Source organism: Ostrinia nubilalis, chromosome Z, assembly GCF_963855985.1.
Source record: "Ostrinia nubilalis chromosome Z, ilOstNubi1.1, whole genome shotgun sequence".
NCBI lineage: Eukaryota > Metazoa > Arthropoda > Insecta > Lepidoptera > Crambidae > Ostrinia > Ostrinia nubilalis.
Window position 1 is genome coordinate 21,965,548 of NC_087119.1, and position 19,116 is coordinate 21,984,663.

A 19,116-nucleotide genomic window follows, 5' to 3' on the forward strand; every position below is an offset into this window, starting at 1 on the left:
ACGGTGAAGTTTCTGAGTGTGTAAAAGCGGCCTTACACCGAACTGTTTTTTATTAATTGCCCTTTGTTTCAAGGGGTCGACTGCGAGAAGTCCCGCAACGCCGAAGTGGACACACTGATGAGCGACGCCAAGAACTGGGCCGCGAACGGCTACGTCGAAGTGCGGGACCCCAAGACTGGCGGCACGCCGCTCCACGTTGCCGCTGCTAAGGGATACATTGATGTAAGCCATCAGCAGGACATTTAAGGCTTCCACAGACCAAACGCGGGTCAGAAGCAGTGCGGGTCAGTTGCAGCGCGGCTGAGGCACACTGAAAGCAGCGCAGTTTCAAAGCAGTTGCAACGCGGGCGGTTGTCAAAAATTTAAATATTCGTAAACCGCTTTCAACGCGCTGCTACTACCCTGCGTCCGGTGTGTCATGCTAATATGGCCGCCATAGTAATACAACAGCGCGGGCCCGCGCTCGCGCCGCTTCTGTCCCGCACCCGCGCCGCCTCGTTTGTCGCGGTTGGAGCGCGGGCCCGCGTTCAAAGAGTTTCTTGTATTACAACTAGCGCCGGCCCGCATTCAAACTGCGCTGCTACTGCCCTGCGTTTGGTCTGACCAAGCCTTTAGTATTCACTGCAGAATAGAGATTGCAAACTGGGCCCGGTACCCTCTTAGGTTAAGCCCGAGCCCGCCGCGGTGGTGGAATTGCGGTTTTATTTCAAAACTCACAGGATCGTTTATTTGCGTGGTTACGCAGCCGCCGACAAGACGGTCGCCCGCCAATGAGGCCTCAGCCTCGAACTTAGCGGGCAGCGGGGCGGGAGCGGCGGCGGCGCTGGAGCGGGGCGGGCAACGCAGACCCGTTCTCGAAACAAGCGGGTAGCTCGCGCGGCGCTTTAGCGGCGAAGTGTTGTGTTCGGGGTTGTGTTGTCGAGATATTTGTTTTTATTCGCAAACGAAATGTCTGAACAACGGCGACAATTTTATTTCGATTCAAATTTATTCCTAACGCTCGATTTATTGTGGGCAAAAGAAGGAGTGCGCTGCCCGCTCGTTGCCCGCTCCCTCGCCGCTGCCCGCTCGTTGCCCGCTGCCGCCCCGCTGCCGCGCCGCTGTTTTCGAGAACCGGTCTATTTGATTTTACGCATAAGATCCTGCCGCTCCCGCGCCGCCGCCGCCGCCGCCCCGCTGCTCGCTAAGTTCGAGGCTGCGGCCTGAGGGCTATCGTTTTAGCGCTCACCAGTTAGCGCCACTGTAGAGTAAGGTCCTGTCACTTGCTAGTAGCGAAGACAGTGGCGCCAACTTGTGAGCGCTAAAGTGGTAGGAGGACTATCGTATTTGCACTCATCAAGATGGCGCCACTGTAGAGTAAGGTCCTGTCAATCGCCAGGGGTGCCAACTGTTAAGTATAAAAACGATAGCCCTCATTGATCGCAGAGCGTGCGGGCGCAAACCGCAGAGGCTGCGGTTACCGAGGCCCGCGCGATTCTACTAGTTGCCCGCCTAAGCCGCGGGACCCACTTACAACCGCGCACGCTGCGGGCGCAAACCGCGTCTTGAGTCGTGCATTATTTTTTACATAAGTATCTGCATTCTATAGAAGCTGCGGGCCCGCAACCGCCGCGGGCGCTTGTGAAAATCGCGCCGTGAGTTCTTAGCCTTATGCCCGTTTTCACCATCAATCTCTAATTTTAAAAATGACCCCTATGAAAACAAATGCCTGTTATATGCAATCAAAGGGGTCACTTAAAAATTAAGGATTGATGGTACAAACGGGCACTAGACACCCACAGAGCCCGGGTTAACGACGAATATAACCAGTTTGCAATCTCTACTGCAGAACCAAGACTGTTCAATGAAGAATGTTCACGAATTTTGTTTTATAGCTTTCTGTATTCTCTGTTTAAAAATAAAAAATACATGTGAAAGAATTATTCAATTATTTTCCAAGATATTGAATTTTAAAAGTGCGGGCGGCAGCCGGCCCGCCATTTTATGCGCGTGACGTCATATTACAGTGACTGGCTCATATTTGTATGGGTGGAATCTTGCAAGCTGGATTAAGAACCACTTCCAGGCAACCGATTAAGCTGAAATTTCGCAAACACATGTGATTTGGATGACCATACAATATTATGATGACATGGAGCTGATCTGATGATGGAGCTGGAAGGTGGCCATAGGAACTCCATAATAAAACGACTTAAATCCATCGAGTTTGGGCTCGTTCGTTTTGTATTTATGAGTACTTTAATTCTATATAGTAATCAGGGTCTAATGATGGAGCTGGAAGGTAATTCACAATAAAACGACACAATCGCATCAAGTTTGGGTTTGGTTCAATTTTAATTTCTGTGATGGGTCTGGGTGTTAATATGTATAATAAGTTTGTATTTACAAAAAAAAATGTATTTAAGTATGTTTATATCCGTTTTCTAGTGAGCGGACACTGTGAATGTACGTCACGCGGGGTCACGTGACCGTCGGCGGAACTCAATATTTAAGCGAACTTTGAATGCCTATAAAATCATATCTACTGGGTATTTTTGAATGAAATAAAAACTAATGTATTTGTAAATGTAAAAGCCTAACTGTAACATAGGTTTCAAGTGATTTTGCATACCTAGTAACATTCTCAAAATGAGAATTTAGAGTACGTACGCTCATATTGACAAGACGGATAGGGGAGTCCTACCTGATTGATTAATCGCCGTTTACGACAAAAGTCGGGGTGGTCCTGTAAAGCTAGGTTTAGACCAATAAAACTTGCAGAAGTTGACTTCCACTATCTGTCACCACTGTGTAAATCTTGCAGAAGTGGGCTTGCCACCGTGGTAAACAGTTTGCGGTAATCAACTTCTGCAAGTTTAATGAGGGTTTTCGCGTACGAAAAATCCGCCAGATGGCAATACGTAGACGCAAGGTCCAAATGCTGCATGATTGGTTATTTTTGACATGACATTGACAGATATGTCAAAATCCACCAATCACGCAGCAGTCAGACCCCACATCCACGTCCCGCCATCTAGCGGATCTTTCATACGCGAAAACCCTCATTGCTAGTAAACCTCGCTTTAAACTCTGTCTGAATCTCGGGGCATTGACGTAACAATGACAGATATTTATTATACTACACGTCAGATCTGCCAACTTCTACCATCTGTATTATTCTGTTGAATTCTCATGTTCACTAACATAGTGGCACTAATGTCGAAAGTACTAGTTGACTTCTCAACAATTTTATTTTGTTTATCCGTGAAGATTTTTTATAGGACTTGGTAGTCAGACCTGCAGGTCCCCAGCTATCTCAAAGGCTCGAGAGCAATTCTAAGTATGCCATAAGTAAAAGCCTAATTAGAGTCATCAAACGTCTCAGTCATTAATTTAGAGCCACTAGAATTACATAATATGAGTTGTTTTTTGTGTGTAAGCTGAGGACACGCGTCTCCAGCTGACACATCTGTATCTTCGTAAATGTTTATGCTACGATAATGTATTATACCTTAATACTACAGTCGAATCCAATAAGTAGGTTCTCAAATTTTCAAGACTAGCTCAAATACTGTCAAAAAACTATTATGCGAGCTGGAGTACCGTGTTTTTCATTTTTTATTTTTTATGACGCAACGCAGCGCAACGGACTAATGGGGCCTCACCCTTATTAAGCTCAAAAGGAATAAGGGATAATGTAATAAGGGATTATGTTTCTTATTTTAGGTAGCAAAAACTCTCCTGGAAGAATGCAACGCCGAGCCTGACTGCGTTGATTACGAAGGCTGGACGCCATTGCACGCGGCCGCGTTGTGGGGACAGAAGGAGGCGGCCGCGCTGCTACTGAAAAGTGGCGCCGATCCGCATGTCAATAACTACTCGGTGAGTTGAAGCACAGAATAACCTCTAGTCTCAGTAGTACGGTTGTTTTGTCCGGTCCCGGACTACTAATACTAATAAAGTCTCGTTAGTACGGTTATGATGTCCAACCGAACTTTAACCTTACTACTGAGACTAGAGGGAATAATAATATGTACAGTCAGCGTCAAATAGTTAGTGACACCCTAAGTAGCAAAAAATTTCGCAACAATACATGTCGAATAAGGTTGGTGTTGTCAGCTTTTTGGCCACTTTGGGTGTCACGAACTATTTGACGCTGATTATATTTAATTATTAAAACTTTTGCACATACGTAAAATGCAGTCAACCACGGGTCATGCAGACACAGTAAGGCGATGCAAAAAAATTACATTTTGGATAATATACCTACTTAAATAAGGTTACATAAAATAAATAACATAATAATACATATAAATATAATAGACATAAGTACATACCCCTGGACTATGTACAGAAAGTTTCTTCGCCAAGGTATTAAAAAAATGTCTACTCAATGTCGCCAACAATATGGTGTAATTTAGCTTGTCTCAGAGTCAAGCACCGTTTTGTTTACATACGTCAGTGATCGGTACTGTGCCGATGCGATAGGGCTGACTGCTACAAGTACTGTGTCGCCACTTTTATCTCGTCTTTTATCTTCTTTCCATAGCGAATATTTTTTTTATAATGGGTGAAGAATAGTACGCGCGCGTACGTTACTCACTACTCGCTCGTGAATCAAGTGCATTAAAAACCCGCGGTGGGTGCGCCGCGCGTGTTTTGTTATCGATGCCTGCTTGGGAAGTTTCATCTTCCAACATTAGCACTTATAATATTGTGTGGCTTTACTAAATGTTTGGAGGGAAACATTGAATTTTCGGACAAATCCAATTTATTCTGTAACCTATTATTGACACCGTTTAATAGAGCTCCTGAAGCACTTTCAGAATCATTTACCAGTTTTTCGATATCTTGTATAGTTTAGAAATAATCGAGTGAGATCACTTATCGTTTCCACCCTGTATATCGATAGCTTAACAAACATAATAATATGCATTCGCGCGCGTCGACCCTTAAATAGAGTTGTGTAAAATGTGTGACTATTATAAATATAAACTATCTAGTGGCTCGAAGATGTCACGTTCTGCATTGTATGCAGTTTCGGGACATACGGTGTAATGCGTCAGTCGTCTTATACCGCGCTTCCCAATCACACTCTCAAATTACTGTATTAAATAGTATTGTGCCGTTATTCGAAACCTATTAATGTGAGTAGCCTTCTTTTCCAGTTTTTAAACTAGTCACGACGTTCAATTTGCTGTACTGTACAATCTTGGTGCACTGATTACAACATATTAATAATTATTAGAATCTGGATTTATCGTTCGTTTCAGCCTAAAGACGTCCACTGCTGGACAAAAAGGTCTCCCCCAAGGATTTCCACAAAGCCCGGTCCTGCGCCGCCCGCATCCAGGAACCTCCCGCGACCTTCACTTCATAGTCGGTCCACCTAGTGGGAGACCTGCCTACACTACGTCTTCCGGCTCGTGGTCGCCACTCGAGAACTTTTCTGCCCCAGCGGCCATCATCTCTGCGAGCTATGTGCCCCGCCCACTGCCACTTGATTTAAGCGATTCTGCTGGATTTATACTCAATTCTCAACCTTTTATTGCATCCATTATGTACTTAAAATTAGAACATTATGGGCCCTTATGATTTCTTATTTACTACCGCATAGTCCAGCCGCGAGCCAACCAAAGACTCTTCAACTACATTTTTCATGAAATGAATTTATTCAAATCCCTACAAATATTATAAATGCGAAAGTAGCTCTGTTTGTCTGTCGGTCTGTGTCGCTTTCATGCCTAAACCACTGAACCGATTTTGATGAAATTTGGCATAGATATAGTTTGAGTAGGAAAGGACCTATGTCCTTCCTATGATAGTTTTCATCCCGGTTTTTGAAACGGGGACGTGCGCGATAAAATTTTTCTATGACAGACAAAATTTCACGCGGACGGTAAGCTATTATGTAATAAAATGTGTTTACACGTTGACTTAATTATTTATGTTTCTTATCACCAGGGGCAAACCTGCGTAGACCTAGCAGACCCGTCGATCTCGGCTTGGCTCTCCGAAGCGGTGATGAAACTGCCCCGGCGCATCAACAACAACAACAATAAGCGCAAGCGCAGCCCGCCTAAGCAGTACGACGCGAAGCGTGTCGTCGAACTACACATCACGGGACAGGACGCTGTCAACGGTACGTGTCATTCAACTGATTTTACAAGGCCAGCCCTAGAATGCGCGCCGTGATTAAAACTTATCTATGATTTTAGACGACAATTGTATGGACTTATCATGTAACGTCGACAACAACCCGCGATAAAAGTTTATCGCGGCACGCATCGTAGGCTTCCTGGTTCAGAGCTTAGACACAGAGATAATCGCGCTGTAACTGGGCTATTCTCTTACATAAAACCGTGACCGTAAAGTGACTGAATTTGATTGACCGTCATTTACTGTTAAAATTGGTCAAAATCGGTCAAAAACTAGTCATTACTGTCAAAAATGGTCATTTTCAGTCAGTTTGAGTAATAGTTGAGTACTTTTTTTAATTTTTTCTCCTTTTACAATGGTTCTAAAACTTCTAAATTGACACAATCAGTGAGCGCAACGCCATTGAAAATCACCCAGAAACCGCGCGTTTATCATGCGTGTCCGAACTAGGCCCTGCCATACAGTAATGTGACGCAGACGTCAATTCCGTTAATAGTACGCGAAATTTAGATTTGTAAAGGTTAAATAACATTAACGTCGATATAACCACACAATAACCTCCGTGATTTTCAGTTTATCACAGAAAGTATCTTGCCATAAAGAAAAACCTAAATGAGGTGTGATATCAGTAATATGAGAAATGATTGGCCCCTTAGACATGCATTCCTATTATTTAGCATCATTAGCTGTACGTCTGCTAGGTACTGTTATAAATACCCACAACGAAGAAGCTCGTGGTCTGTATCTCACCTAATGGAAATGATGATCAGACTGAAGGTGGTAGCGAGCTTCACTCACTTTATTTCTCAATAAAATCACGCGAAAGTTTATTCAGCAGCTTAGGCTTAAAAATATCAGTATTCAAGTTACTTTCGCAATGATAAGTAAAGAAGAACTTTTAATAAATAAAAGACGTGACTAGTTGTTAAACAATCTTCGCTTTGAAATTAGATATGGTTGAGTTAGCACTATATGAATAGTGTAATTTAAAACTTATCAACCTTACAAATATGGTAGCGCGTGTAAATTGTTATCCAATACTTATAACTTATAACATAATGTACGAGTATAACTGACTGCCCTAATATCATCGTACAACCAGCACGTATCTTTTTTTAATAACGAGGGTGAGCTCCGAAGAGGTTTTCTGAAATTCAACATCTAAAGGAGTAAATTTTCTAAGACAGACCGAATTCACGCGAGCGAAGCCGCGGGCAAAAGATAGCCTAGTAAAACTACAATTCGTTTTCATTTAATGGTTAAAAGTCAGCTAAAACGCACCACATAAGATCTCAGACGTTACTAATATGGGAAAATCAGTTCTACCGTGGTGACATTATGTGTTAACATCGTCTAACATGGCACACTGCCTGAGAGGCGGCAGCTTTTCAATGTTCGACCGCACTTTAACTACTCATGGGGGTGCAGCCAGGGTGAAATAGACCTTAAACACGGCCAAAGATCATGTGTTTGAACATTAAACAACATCATTTCAACTTGATTCGATTTTATAGTTTAAAGTGGTAAATAATTGGCTGCCTATTTCTTTGTAATGAAAGGTACTTGGTAACTGGATGTATGATTTGAGTCAGTTTGACATTTAAAATTATATAGCCACTGTATCAGTGGTTGATTTTGATTTATTGTATCCAACTTAAGTTACTCTTTAGTATTCAATACTTTAATATTTCAATACTTCTATCTGCGTTCGCTTCGACACGTTGCTAATGTGGATAAGTGAACGAATGTATTGAAATAGTTCCGCTGTCATGGTTTTGCGGCAAAGATGTGCCGGCGTTCTAGACGACCAACCACTGCTAAAGTACGAGTTAGTTAATGAGGGTGTTCGCGATTGAAAAATCCGCCAGATGGCAATACGTAGACGCGAGGGCTAAATGCTGCATGATTGGTTATTTTTGACATGACATTGACAGATATGTCAAAATCCACCAATCACGCAGCATTTGGACATCGCGTCTACGTATTGCCATCTGGCGAATTTTTCAATCGCGAAAACCCTAATTGTAATGGTTTCCATTTTCCTTTGCTAAATTACGACTCTTAACAGGTTTTCGATATCGGTAGCTAAAACTGACTCTTATCATAGAACCATTGCTGTACGTCAAATGTGTCTAGACAACTCGTTATCGAATTTAAACGTTTACCCCTGGCTTCGCCTCACCTCGCCTCATACCTAACAACAGACAAGCCGGCGGCGCCGGAGATCATAACTAAAGTGGCGGAGGGCAAGCCGCCGAAGGGGCGGGCTCCGTCGCCGGAGCACGCGGAGCCCGAGCCGACGGAAGACGCGCCGTCGTGGCGTCGCTCCGCCAGCTTCAGAAGGCAGCAGGAGACGCCCAGTAAGTCACGTTCGGGATAATGACACGGCTACATTTGCGCCTTTTTACATTGGGAGCCTTTCACACATTCACTGTTGTTGACACACTTGATTTCGAACTCTTAAACACTTGACTTCGAACTCTTAAGTTCTTCTGATTAATTTATTTTCCCCAGGGACGAACTTGACCTTCACTGGTTGGGTTTTTATTGGCGGTCAAGCAGGATCTACAAGCCTGGCTATACAAAAGTTGCAGCTTAATTTCTGCCTTAACCACATTTCGAGTCTTTGACTACTTTGCCTAGCCAATCGTTTATTTTGTATATGTGCTACGAAAGTAGTATCGTGTCCTCACTTGCAAAAACCTTGGTTCATTTGAATAACCACCTCGTTTATACAATAAAAGTTGACACTACGCAGGTTTTTGGATGTTAAAAAAAACCACGCAAGTGAGATATTTCACTTATCAACAAAACTAACCAGAGGTGGAATTGTGTAAAGCAATCGTTATCATTTGATTTGACAGTTCACGTATGATTATTCTGTCAAACGCTTTGTTTATCTGACTTTATCGTACGTTATGAACTGTCAAATGATTACAATTGCTTTACACAATTCCACCTCTGATTAAATTGAATCAAAGTTATATGTTATGGCGTTAGCTTCATGAGGCGCAGATGGAGCCGTTACATCATTTATGGTCAGTCACAACCAGCAAGGGATATTACTCGCATTCACTCCATGAGGGTGGATTCGACCAAACAATCGTCAGTTTTGACACATTTCCCATACTGAAACTGTCAATGTGCCAGTCATACCAAGAGTTATTCTCGGGTAAAAGTTTGGTCGAATCGGGCCTAAATGGCATAAATAATCAACATACCTAAACGTCATTAAGTTTTCGGCACTAAATGTTCATTAACTTGACACAATTGCAGTTTTTGTGTACGGTTGGTTGGGTTAGGAAGATACACAAACTCGACAGCCTAGGGATCAAAACTATGGTTAATTAGAAACTGGTTAAGTGTATAACAAGAAGTGTTTGGCATAATAAAACATTATGCATACTACAAAATGGTCGCTAAGTTACACTGTTTTTCTTTTACAGGAGATAATAATAAACCAGTTAACAACACCGTAGACAACGACACCATCCTGAGGAGGACGCACAGCTTCGAGAACGACAAGACGTGAGTTCAACGCTATTTTATACCTAACTTTATGTTAATATTATTTTATTTTTTACATAAATTCTTTCAAACAAGACGAGAATTTCCTTGGCATGTATAAAGAAATCATCGCTGTACAGTGCTGGCATGATTTCCGGCCTAATATCGTAACAAATGCTGGCAATATTTCACTAAAATCCATAATTAAAAATATCATACGATGTTATAACAATGTGCTAACGAGTCGTTATTACCTATAGATATGATTGATTTCAGAAGAGAGAAAGGCCACGTTGTCAGTTTGTTAATAAGCCGTTTCGATAAAACAAGACGGTCGAGAGGTTTTCAGGAGCTAAGTGCTTTGGATCAGTTAGTCATCTCACAGTACTTGTGTTTGTTATTAGCGTACACTAATGCCCGTGTTACTTATACCACGTTCGAAAATCAAGTATGTAGATTCAGTTCTGTGATAGGTTTATTGAAATTAAACCTATCGAAGAGCTGAGTTTACTCAACATTGAAACTAGTTTCGTGCGTGGTTGAGTTTTACGGGCCTAAGGCGTAGTCTACACAAAAAGATGAAAAACACTTCTCACATCATGCATAATATAAAAATGTCGTTCACATATCATAATATCTTTTTGTGTGGACTACGTTTTAATTTGTCCATTGTATCGTCCGAAATGTGGTGTAGGTGATAGGGGATGTGCTTGGCTTGAGGACTGTCCTATTCAATGTTGTGGAAACGGATTCTCTGGCAAGTGACAATTTCATGTTGTGATGTTTCTTAAATTTTAACACTACTGTACATATCAATGTACGTTTGTATTCCATTGGCGGGTTGAGTTGGCTAGAAGCTTTTGTGTCTGTTAACAAAACGATTATAAAAATAGTTAATATCTTTTTCAAAAGTCAAAGCAGTAAATCCACTAGATAATTAACAGTAGAATCATTTTGTGTCCCGCACGGCACCAAAATTAAAATTTGTTTGATTTGCAAAATGCAAAGCTATTTATGCTTGATATAATCATCGATCGATATACTCGTAGACACATTTTTCTTGTCTTTATGCTTCATACAACTCACGTTTCTATGCACACATTTCATAGTGCGTGCACCATACAAAATCACTGCTGTTATCAATGTTCAAACATATAAAAATGCAGCAAGGTAGAATAGTCCATTACGTAAAACATGCACAAATTCAAAATTATTTGACAGCAAAAATCTCACATAATTACCATAATGTATGCTATTCAAATTCAATTTATTTAATTAGATTTACCAAGTTATAAGTACCTAATGCAAAACATTTTATGGAACCCCAATCCAATAAAGGATGGCAAATAAATGAAAATGAGACATAATTTAATTAAATAGATAATTATCTTCGGGGACTTTACACTGCGCATGTAAGTCGCAAAACTAAGCATAGCTTGTACTATGGGTATTAGACAACAGAAATAAATATTTCTAGTATAATAATATTACTTTTTTAAAATCTTCATTTAATGATCGTTGTCGCTGGGCCACACTCATCGTGATAAAACTCGGGCGCCAGTGGAGCGAAGTCGAAAGAACACTGAAGTATAGTCAAACGAGTTTCAAGAATTGATTTGGCAAAAATTGGAACTAATAACACAGTATTCATAGAGGCGCCCTCAAATCTCAACTAATAATCCCGTATTGATTGAAGCGTCCTCCTGTCAATGTCATAGTTGGGACGGTTCAGTGTTGGACAACAGTACTGTACGCGAATATTTGGGCCCGTTGTTAGTAAATAGTTTCTAGTGTAAAATAATTCATTCACAAAAGCTCACCCGACCTCGCCAGCCTTACCCGCCCACTGTAGCATGCTTGTGTGTTGTGGCAGTTTCTATCAGCGCTACCGTGACGTCACGGCGCGTATCAAGGCCTCGTCGTGCCCGTCCATCCCGCCGCTGCCGCAGGCCGCGTTGGCCGCCGTCGAACTAAGGAAAAAGGAGACTAACACCACAGAGAATACTAACGAGGACGTGCAGACCAGGTGCCGACGACTGCGCGACGGTTGCCAAATGTGTCACAAACTTCTTAGTTCAAAAAATTTGATCTCTAGCTCCGATGGGATATCTTTGATAATGTTCTTAAACAGATATTGAAAATAACCTACTTTTTCTCTAGCGTCTCGTACATGGCCGTCACAAGCGTGACAATAAAAATTCCTTTTACTTGTTTGAAAAGTATTGGGACTACGATTACGAATAATTTCAGCCTTACTGACTAAAATATAAATGCCTCCCCATTGAACAGGAAAAAAGAATGAGATCCGTTTTATAGTGGATCATTCAACATAATATGTATTTCTTCGATACAGTATGTAGGGTGTGGTTTTGTAAAACAACGCCCATTTCAGGGGTGGCAGTATACACGACACTGATGCCAAAAAAATATTTGAAAAATCCATGAAATTAGGAAAATGGTTTTATTTCGCGGGCGAGCTATCGGACAGTCCCCCTGCTCTCCCGGGGCGGCGGCCGCATGTGCTCGGTGGTGTAGCGGGGTACGCGGGGGTGGTGCGGGCGGTAACAAGCGCCGTCTTGAAAGCTTTAGGAGACGTTTGAACATGGTTTTTTTTACTATTAAAGTAATAGCACAGAATAATAATAAGTACTACGTACGGAAGTTTTACTTCGCGAAGGTATTCAAAAAAATGTATGCTCAATGTCATTAACAATATGGTGTAATTTAGCCTGTCTCAAGAGTCAAGCACCATTTTGTTGACAAACGTCAGTGATCGGCACTGCGCCGAAGCTACAGGGCTGACTTCGGTAAAATGATGTGACGTGAGGAGCCAAACTGCGGAAAATGGCTGAGGAAATACATGATTTAGCATGAATTATCATGAATAATATTAACTACTTATTTACCTCTCAGTGTCTTGAGGCAACTTTAAAAAGTACATTCTGTGTTTTTATTATTATTTAGGCAGTTAAATACTGTACAGTATTTAGTACACCATTTTCTTTATTTTCTTCCATCATACACAAGAATACGCGTGCGTGAGTCAATGAGTCATGTGAGGCCTTGTCGAATAGTATCCTGTAGGTGGGCCATCGTGCGTGTTTTGTTTTCGATGTAAACTCGCGGAGATGAACAGGCCTGGTAATAGTTAAAATTGTATTTATAATTTTCTTACAATTATTTTCATGTGTGCTACCACCCCTGAGATGGGCGTTGTTTTGCAAAACCACAGCATTTCATCATAGTATTTAAACAATGTTATTCGATGATCGAAAATACACATTTGGAAATCGTCGTTTACTAATAATAAGTAACCAATAAACTAAATTCTCATTACGAACAAAGGACATCAACTAAATCTTCTAAAATTGTTTGCTACGCTTTATACTTTCTTATTTATTTATCTATATCTGAATGTAAACATGTCAACTATTTTAATGTGTCTTATGGTTATATCTGTAGTGTGTTGTAAATATGTTTAGTTCATATTTTTTGTATTATTTATTGTTTTGTATCGTTTAAGTCTTGTGATACGATTATAAAGTCCCAGTAGAGTTAATGAAAACTATTTATATTTAAGTATTTATTTTGTTATTATTTATGTATTTCAGATGAAACAACTTAGCTTTAATCTTGAATTATAAACATTGCAAATTTTTATTTTTCTTATTAAGTATTTGTGTGATGAATTAACGTAGTTTGGGTAGTAAGTAGTAAAATGTAACTTAGATGATATTTATGACTTTAACACTTATCTCCAACACAGTGTTAACTGAAGACTGCGTACTTTATGTTTTATTCTGCATTTGTATACCTAGCCTGTTAAAGATCGTAAGCCTAAAAAAATGTTAAAGACCAAATTATAGATCAAAAGTCAACGTCAACGCCCCTTAATTTTTAGGTACTATTTTTCGTTAGTCTCTCTAGCTCCAAGGTGACTGAATGACATAGTGATCTATCAACGCAAAGCCCAAACCACTGGACGGATCGGGCTGAAATTTGGCAGGCAGGTTATGACGTAGGCATCCGCTAAGAAAGTATTTTACGAAACTTCGCCCCTAAGGGGGTAAAACAGGATCCACGCGTACGAAGTTGCGGGCGGCCGCTAGTATTTTCAACCGACTTCAAAAAAAGGAGGAGGTTCTCAATTCGACCCGTATGTTTTCGTTCGTTCGTTCGTTCATTTCAGCCAAATGACGCCCACTGCTGGACAAAGGCCTCCTCCAAGGTTTTCCACAATGCACGGTCCTGCGCTGCCCGCATCCGCTAGTCTTTTATAGTATTTAAATCGGTCTGCGAGTTAAATGTTCCCCTCAAACTTATCAGTCTTCAGATTAATGCGTGTTACACAATAAGTAGTACACTACTATATCCATATAAAATGTGTAATGACATTATCTTTCGTACAGAATAAACCCATCGGAGAGGAGAGAGCGCGACGTGAACACATGGACCGCACCCGCCACCACCGCCGCCAACGCAAACACAACCACCACGAATGCCATCACCACGTCACAGACCACGGTCAGAAGGTACGTCAGAATGACGCACGTCATTATAAAAGTTCTTTTTCATCTGTGCCGTTTCCCATTTCGTTTGGGGTCGGCGCTCCTCGTTGTAAGGTGCCAAGACGCCGTTATAAAACTGTAGTCGTATTTGAATCAGTAAATAGATATTTGAGCCGTAGACAAAAAGCCTATAATTTTAGGCACATTTTGGCATTTATGAGACACATTTCTGTCGTTGTTGAATAATGTTAGTATGTATTGTTAAAAAAACACAAATATTTTAGTTCTATTCCTAGGTATGCCACAGTGTAGGAAGAATTTACATCTCAAATCATAATACTGAAACAGCTTTTGCGTCGATGGAGTTATAAACATTTGTCCATCCTTACAAACTCTCGTTTTTATAATATTTAGTTAATATTTACTCTTGCACATAGTAAGTATGTACATTGTACACATATAGTATGTAAGCGTAATAATAATGTAACAAATACGAAGCGTGTGCTATCACGACTTCGTTGTTTATAAACTTTTTTGTTATTAAATTTTTGACAAATCTAATTTTGAGTGAACCGTGATGTCTTTTTCACTCTTACCCACTGCAAATCCAGAATGTTTTGTATGTGGTTCACTCCCTTCAGTTTAATTAACGATGATTTATATCGTTATGTGTAACACTAAAACTAAATATTGACTTCATTCAATAAAGAGGTTAATTGCCTGCAATAGTGTGAGCATGTCTATTTCGTTGAATACAATCCAAAATATCCCTTGATCCTATCGACAGTAAGTTGTAAAGAAATTGGAAGTAGCTGTAATAATGTAAGTAAGTTTGGTTGAAATTGGCATTTAAATGTAAGGTAAATGTGAGTGGTGGTGTTTTAGAGCACGTAGCCTATTGGTTTCACTGTAATGAATAAAGTAATTGGTAATAGTAGTTTGAGATTGTTATCCTCCTATTAGCTCTTTTTCAAAATTCCTTTCTTCCAACTTATTGTAGGGCAAAATAATTTCGATGTTATGTGACTTGGATGAATGTGACTGGTATGATACATAAATTGGTAGGTTGTACCACTCAAAGGTAGTAACTTCATGTACTCGGTAACATAACTAGAAGGTACTTTTTAATATTGTAACATTAAATAATATCTCAAAAGAATTTCGATTCTGTAGATTCGGGCAAACTTTTCTTTGAGCTTTGAGGCATTTGCTGCCACAAATGTTAAACGTAAAAAGACAAAACGAATGCTAACTTTATGATGAAGTTATTGCGCTTTAAAACAGCTCTTCAGTCCAAATATGTACTTTAAGTTCACTATAATAAGGCGCATAGTAATAAAGTGGTATGTACGCAACAGCACTCCAGAGAGCGTTGAGTCGAACAGTAGCAATTCCACGCCGAGCTCCGCGACGCCCACAAAACTGTCGCCGGGGAACATATTCAAGAATTTCTTCAAGTACCCACACCACATAGTTTGATGCTCACTTTGCTTGGAAAAATATCCATTACTTTAGCACAGCCCAACCCCCCAATACAGGGGATAGGTCTGCCAGACCCTAGGCATTAGATTTCGATGTTTTTGATACTTGGAGCCTGTGTTTGGAAGCTATATTCAAAATCAAATTATATTCAAGCCTGTGTTTTTTTAATTCTAATATTTGGGCCCCGTTTGCAAAATTACTAACTCAAATGATACTAGAATGTACATAATAATATGAATGATATTTAAAACTTGATTTAGCCTAAAGTTTAAAAAGCCGCTTATACTGAGCTAAACTAATTTAATGGCAGTGGCGAGAGAAATTTTATACCGAGTTTTGAGAATAGCTTCCAAAAATTATGCCTAATTAATTATGCCAGTTTATTTTAAGATGTATTTTTCGTTGTTATTATAAAAAGCTTTTTACTAGTTTTAATTTATTTTGTTTCACTTAAATTGTATTATTTCCAAGCAAAGTAAGATTTTAGTGTGTTTAGTTAGCTTCGTCTATTATTATTATTTGCTCGGATGCATTTTATTTGCGGATTTTATTATTCGCGCATGTCGTTTGTGAACGTTAGATTAGGACTTATATGCATGAGTTTCGTTTTCAAGTAACGTGTTTTAGCGTGATATTGGCAGTAATAATCCACTCAAATTTGAGCTTTATGTCAATGTGAGTTGGACTGAATAATGAATGATGACTTTCAAACGGTCACAGGTCGTTCGTTCCCCCGGTGCGGGATGAGGAGAGTGAGACACAGAGGAAAGCTCACGCTAAACGAGTTCGTGAGACGCGGCGGTCCACCCAGGGGGTCACGCTCGACGAGATCAAATCCGCTGAGCAACTAGTGAAGAAAAAAGCTGGTAACGGCACCACAGAGAGCCCTTCACCGGCCAGCCTCAAGAAAACAGAAGACACGCCAGTACCTGCCACTACGGACAACGGATCGGTATGTAACCTACCGCTTGGACTAACTATCCCCTAGCAGAGGTTGAAGGGTTAAAACTAAAACTTTTCTCTTAGGTTTCAACTAATTCGGTATGAAATCGGTAGCTACGGGATCTTTCTTATTCTTATTGAAGACGCTTATTGTAACTACACAGGTTTCTGGATTCTGTAAAGGAACAATACACTTGATTGATTGGCCAAGAAATATTAGAGAAACTTCAAAGTCTGCTATAATTACTTGATCCTTGTACATACGTTGAGTTTGAAGTTGATGTGCTAATGCGGCTTGGTCACCATTCGCCGAAACATTGTTTGTTTTAAATAATATTTGTATGTACATCATACAGTGTGGCGCTGTTTTAATAAGAACATTCTCATATGAATGTGTTCAATGTTCCATGCTTCATTTATGTTTCGTTTACCAATACAAATATGTAGTATATTTTGTACAATTTGTATTATAAATTTATCATTGGATTATCGGTGCAGTAATTTAGTCTTAAAATATGTCCAAAGACACAAGCACTAGAGATTTTGTACCATTCCTTACTTGCGCGTGGCGGCGACGTGACGTAATGACATCGACTGAAATTCCGCAATTTGGAACTCCCTTACAAACTTGCGTTAGCATCATTATATACTCTATTCTTAGCGATGCAAGCGCCGTTGTCCCCTGCATAGCACCAATACATAAGGTCCGCGTGGCGGCGACGTGACGTGATGACATCGACTGAATTCCGCAATTTGGAACTCCCTTACAAACTTCCGTTAGCATTACATACTCTATTCTTAGTGACGCAAGCGCCGTTGTCCCCTGCATAGCACCAATACATAAGGTCGCAATTCGTTAGGCGCGTGGCGGCGACGTGACGTAATGACATCGACTGAAATTCCGCAATTTGGAACTCCCTTACAAACTTGCGTTAGCATCATTATATACTCTATTCTTAGCGATGCAAGCGCCGTTGTCCCCTGCATAGCACCAATACATAAGGTCGCAATTCGTTAGGCGCGTGGCGGCGACGTGACGTGATGACATCGACTGAATTCCGCAATTTGGAACTCCCTTACAAACTTCCGTTAGCATTACATACTCTATTCTTAGTGACGCAAGCGCCGTTGTCCCCTGCATAGCACCAATACATAAGGTCGCAATTCGTTAGGCGCGTGGCGGCGACGTGGCGGTGCCGCTAGCGCTGGCGTGCGCGACCGCGACGGCGACCGCTACCATCGCCGCGAGCAGCGAGCGCCGCCCGTCGTGGCGGCTACGGCTCGACCCCGCTAATAAGGTGGCCGCTTGTTCTTACGTTACGGTGGGATTTGAGATGCTAAAAGTCATTTATTTTCTGCAAATAAGATTTGAAAAAGCGCTTCTGCAGTCCCCGTATTACTATAATCTGTTTCAATAATGGGCAAGTGCTGATAAAGATGCGCATGCGCCGGTACACCAGGGATTCTGCGCAGAACGAAGCAGCCAAGTAACATCGAGAAAATAGACTTCAAATTATTAATAGTGCGCGATATAAGAAAGATTATACATTGAATTGTTAACTTCTTTATTTCTTGCTTTTTATGTCATACTAAGTCGGCCACGTAGTAGCGAAGCCTCATTCCCTCATGGTGGAATTAAGAGGCAAGTCTAGACATCAGGCGAAGTTGGCCGATCGTCAAGAATCAATGATACAGAGCATAATGTTCAATTACTCCAAAATCATTTTCATTCTCCTACAAAATGTTTGTTTGTCATTCATCTGATAAAAAAGCGTTTTACAATCCCGCCGCAACAAAACAAGCATTCTAAATTTCTATCGGCATGGTTTGACCACGTCTAAAGTTAGTGTTTGACATTTGGCGACAGATGGCCGTCGATACATAGTTCACTGGGCTTTGTACTCTAAAATATAGATCTTATTTCTGTTGCGAATGGGTCTACTTCTAATCAGCATGAGCTTTAGTTGTAAATATTAAAGTACACTGTTGTATAGTATCTAATTTGGCTAATGAATAACTTGCAATCGCCCATATTGATCTATCGGCTTCACGCATTATGTGATATAATAGCATGCTGTAAATTATTTCTAAAATGCATGTAGTATTAATTGCCTGTCATTAATACTGTAGAGCTATTCTATCGCTGCATCTTGTAGTTTTGTGTTTTATCAAATGTTTTACAGTTACAGTCAGAGTCAAAAAGTTCGTGACACGTCTTTGTTACAATAGGAATAAGGTTATGTTGTGAACTCTTTGGCCACTTTGGGTGTCACGAACTATTGAACGCTGACTGTACATAGATGTTTCGAATATAATGTTTTAGTAAAGTTAACTTTGTTTCGATCAAATGGATTTGGGAGGAAATATTTCACAATAGCTAAAATAAAAAAATACAGTTTTGTTATAGAATATCATAATTATGTAATTACTAGCTGACCCGGCGAACTTTGTTCCGCCTTAATGGCAATAAATAAGCAGACTTTTTTTTTAATTTCGAACGGGATAAAAAGTATCCTATGTCCTTCTCCTGGCTCTAAAC

General features: G+C 40.6%; 1 protein-coding gene across 7 annotated transcripts in view; it reads left to right on the plus strand.

Moving 5' to 3' along the window:
• Positions 1–19,116, plus strand: part of LOC135086554 (protein phosphatase 1 regulatory subunit 12B-like) — a 97,694-nt gene that overhangs the window by 47,648 nt on the left and 30,930 nt on the right. For 2 of the 7 annotated variants that reach the window (XM_063981297.1, XM_063981296.1), the window contains exons 4-13: positions 74–222; positions 3,706–3,861; positions 5,944–6,121; positions 8,343–8,498; positions 9,585–9,666; positions 9,922–10,014; positions 11,519–11,671; positions 14,055–14,177; positions 15,512–15,610; positions 16,356–16,587. In XM_063981297.1, coding sequence (XP_063837367.1) covers positions 74–222; positions 3,706–3,861; positions 5,944–6,121; positions 8,343–8,498; positions 9,585–9,666; positions 9,922–10,014; positions 11,519–11,671; positions 14,055–14,177; positions 15,512–15,610; positions 16,356–16,587 — 1,421 coding nt within the window. The remainder of the gene's footprint in view (positions 1–73; positions 223–3,705; positions 3,862–5,943; positions 6,122–8,342; positions 8,499–9,584; positions 9,667–9,921; positions 10,015–11,518; positions 11,672–14,054; positions 14,178–15,511; positions 15,611–16,355; positions 16,588–19,116) is intronic. The other 5 variants (XM_063981300.1, XM_063981301.1, XM_063981299.1 and 2 more) reach the window with 5 other exon arrangements.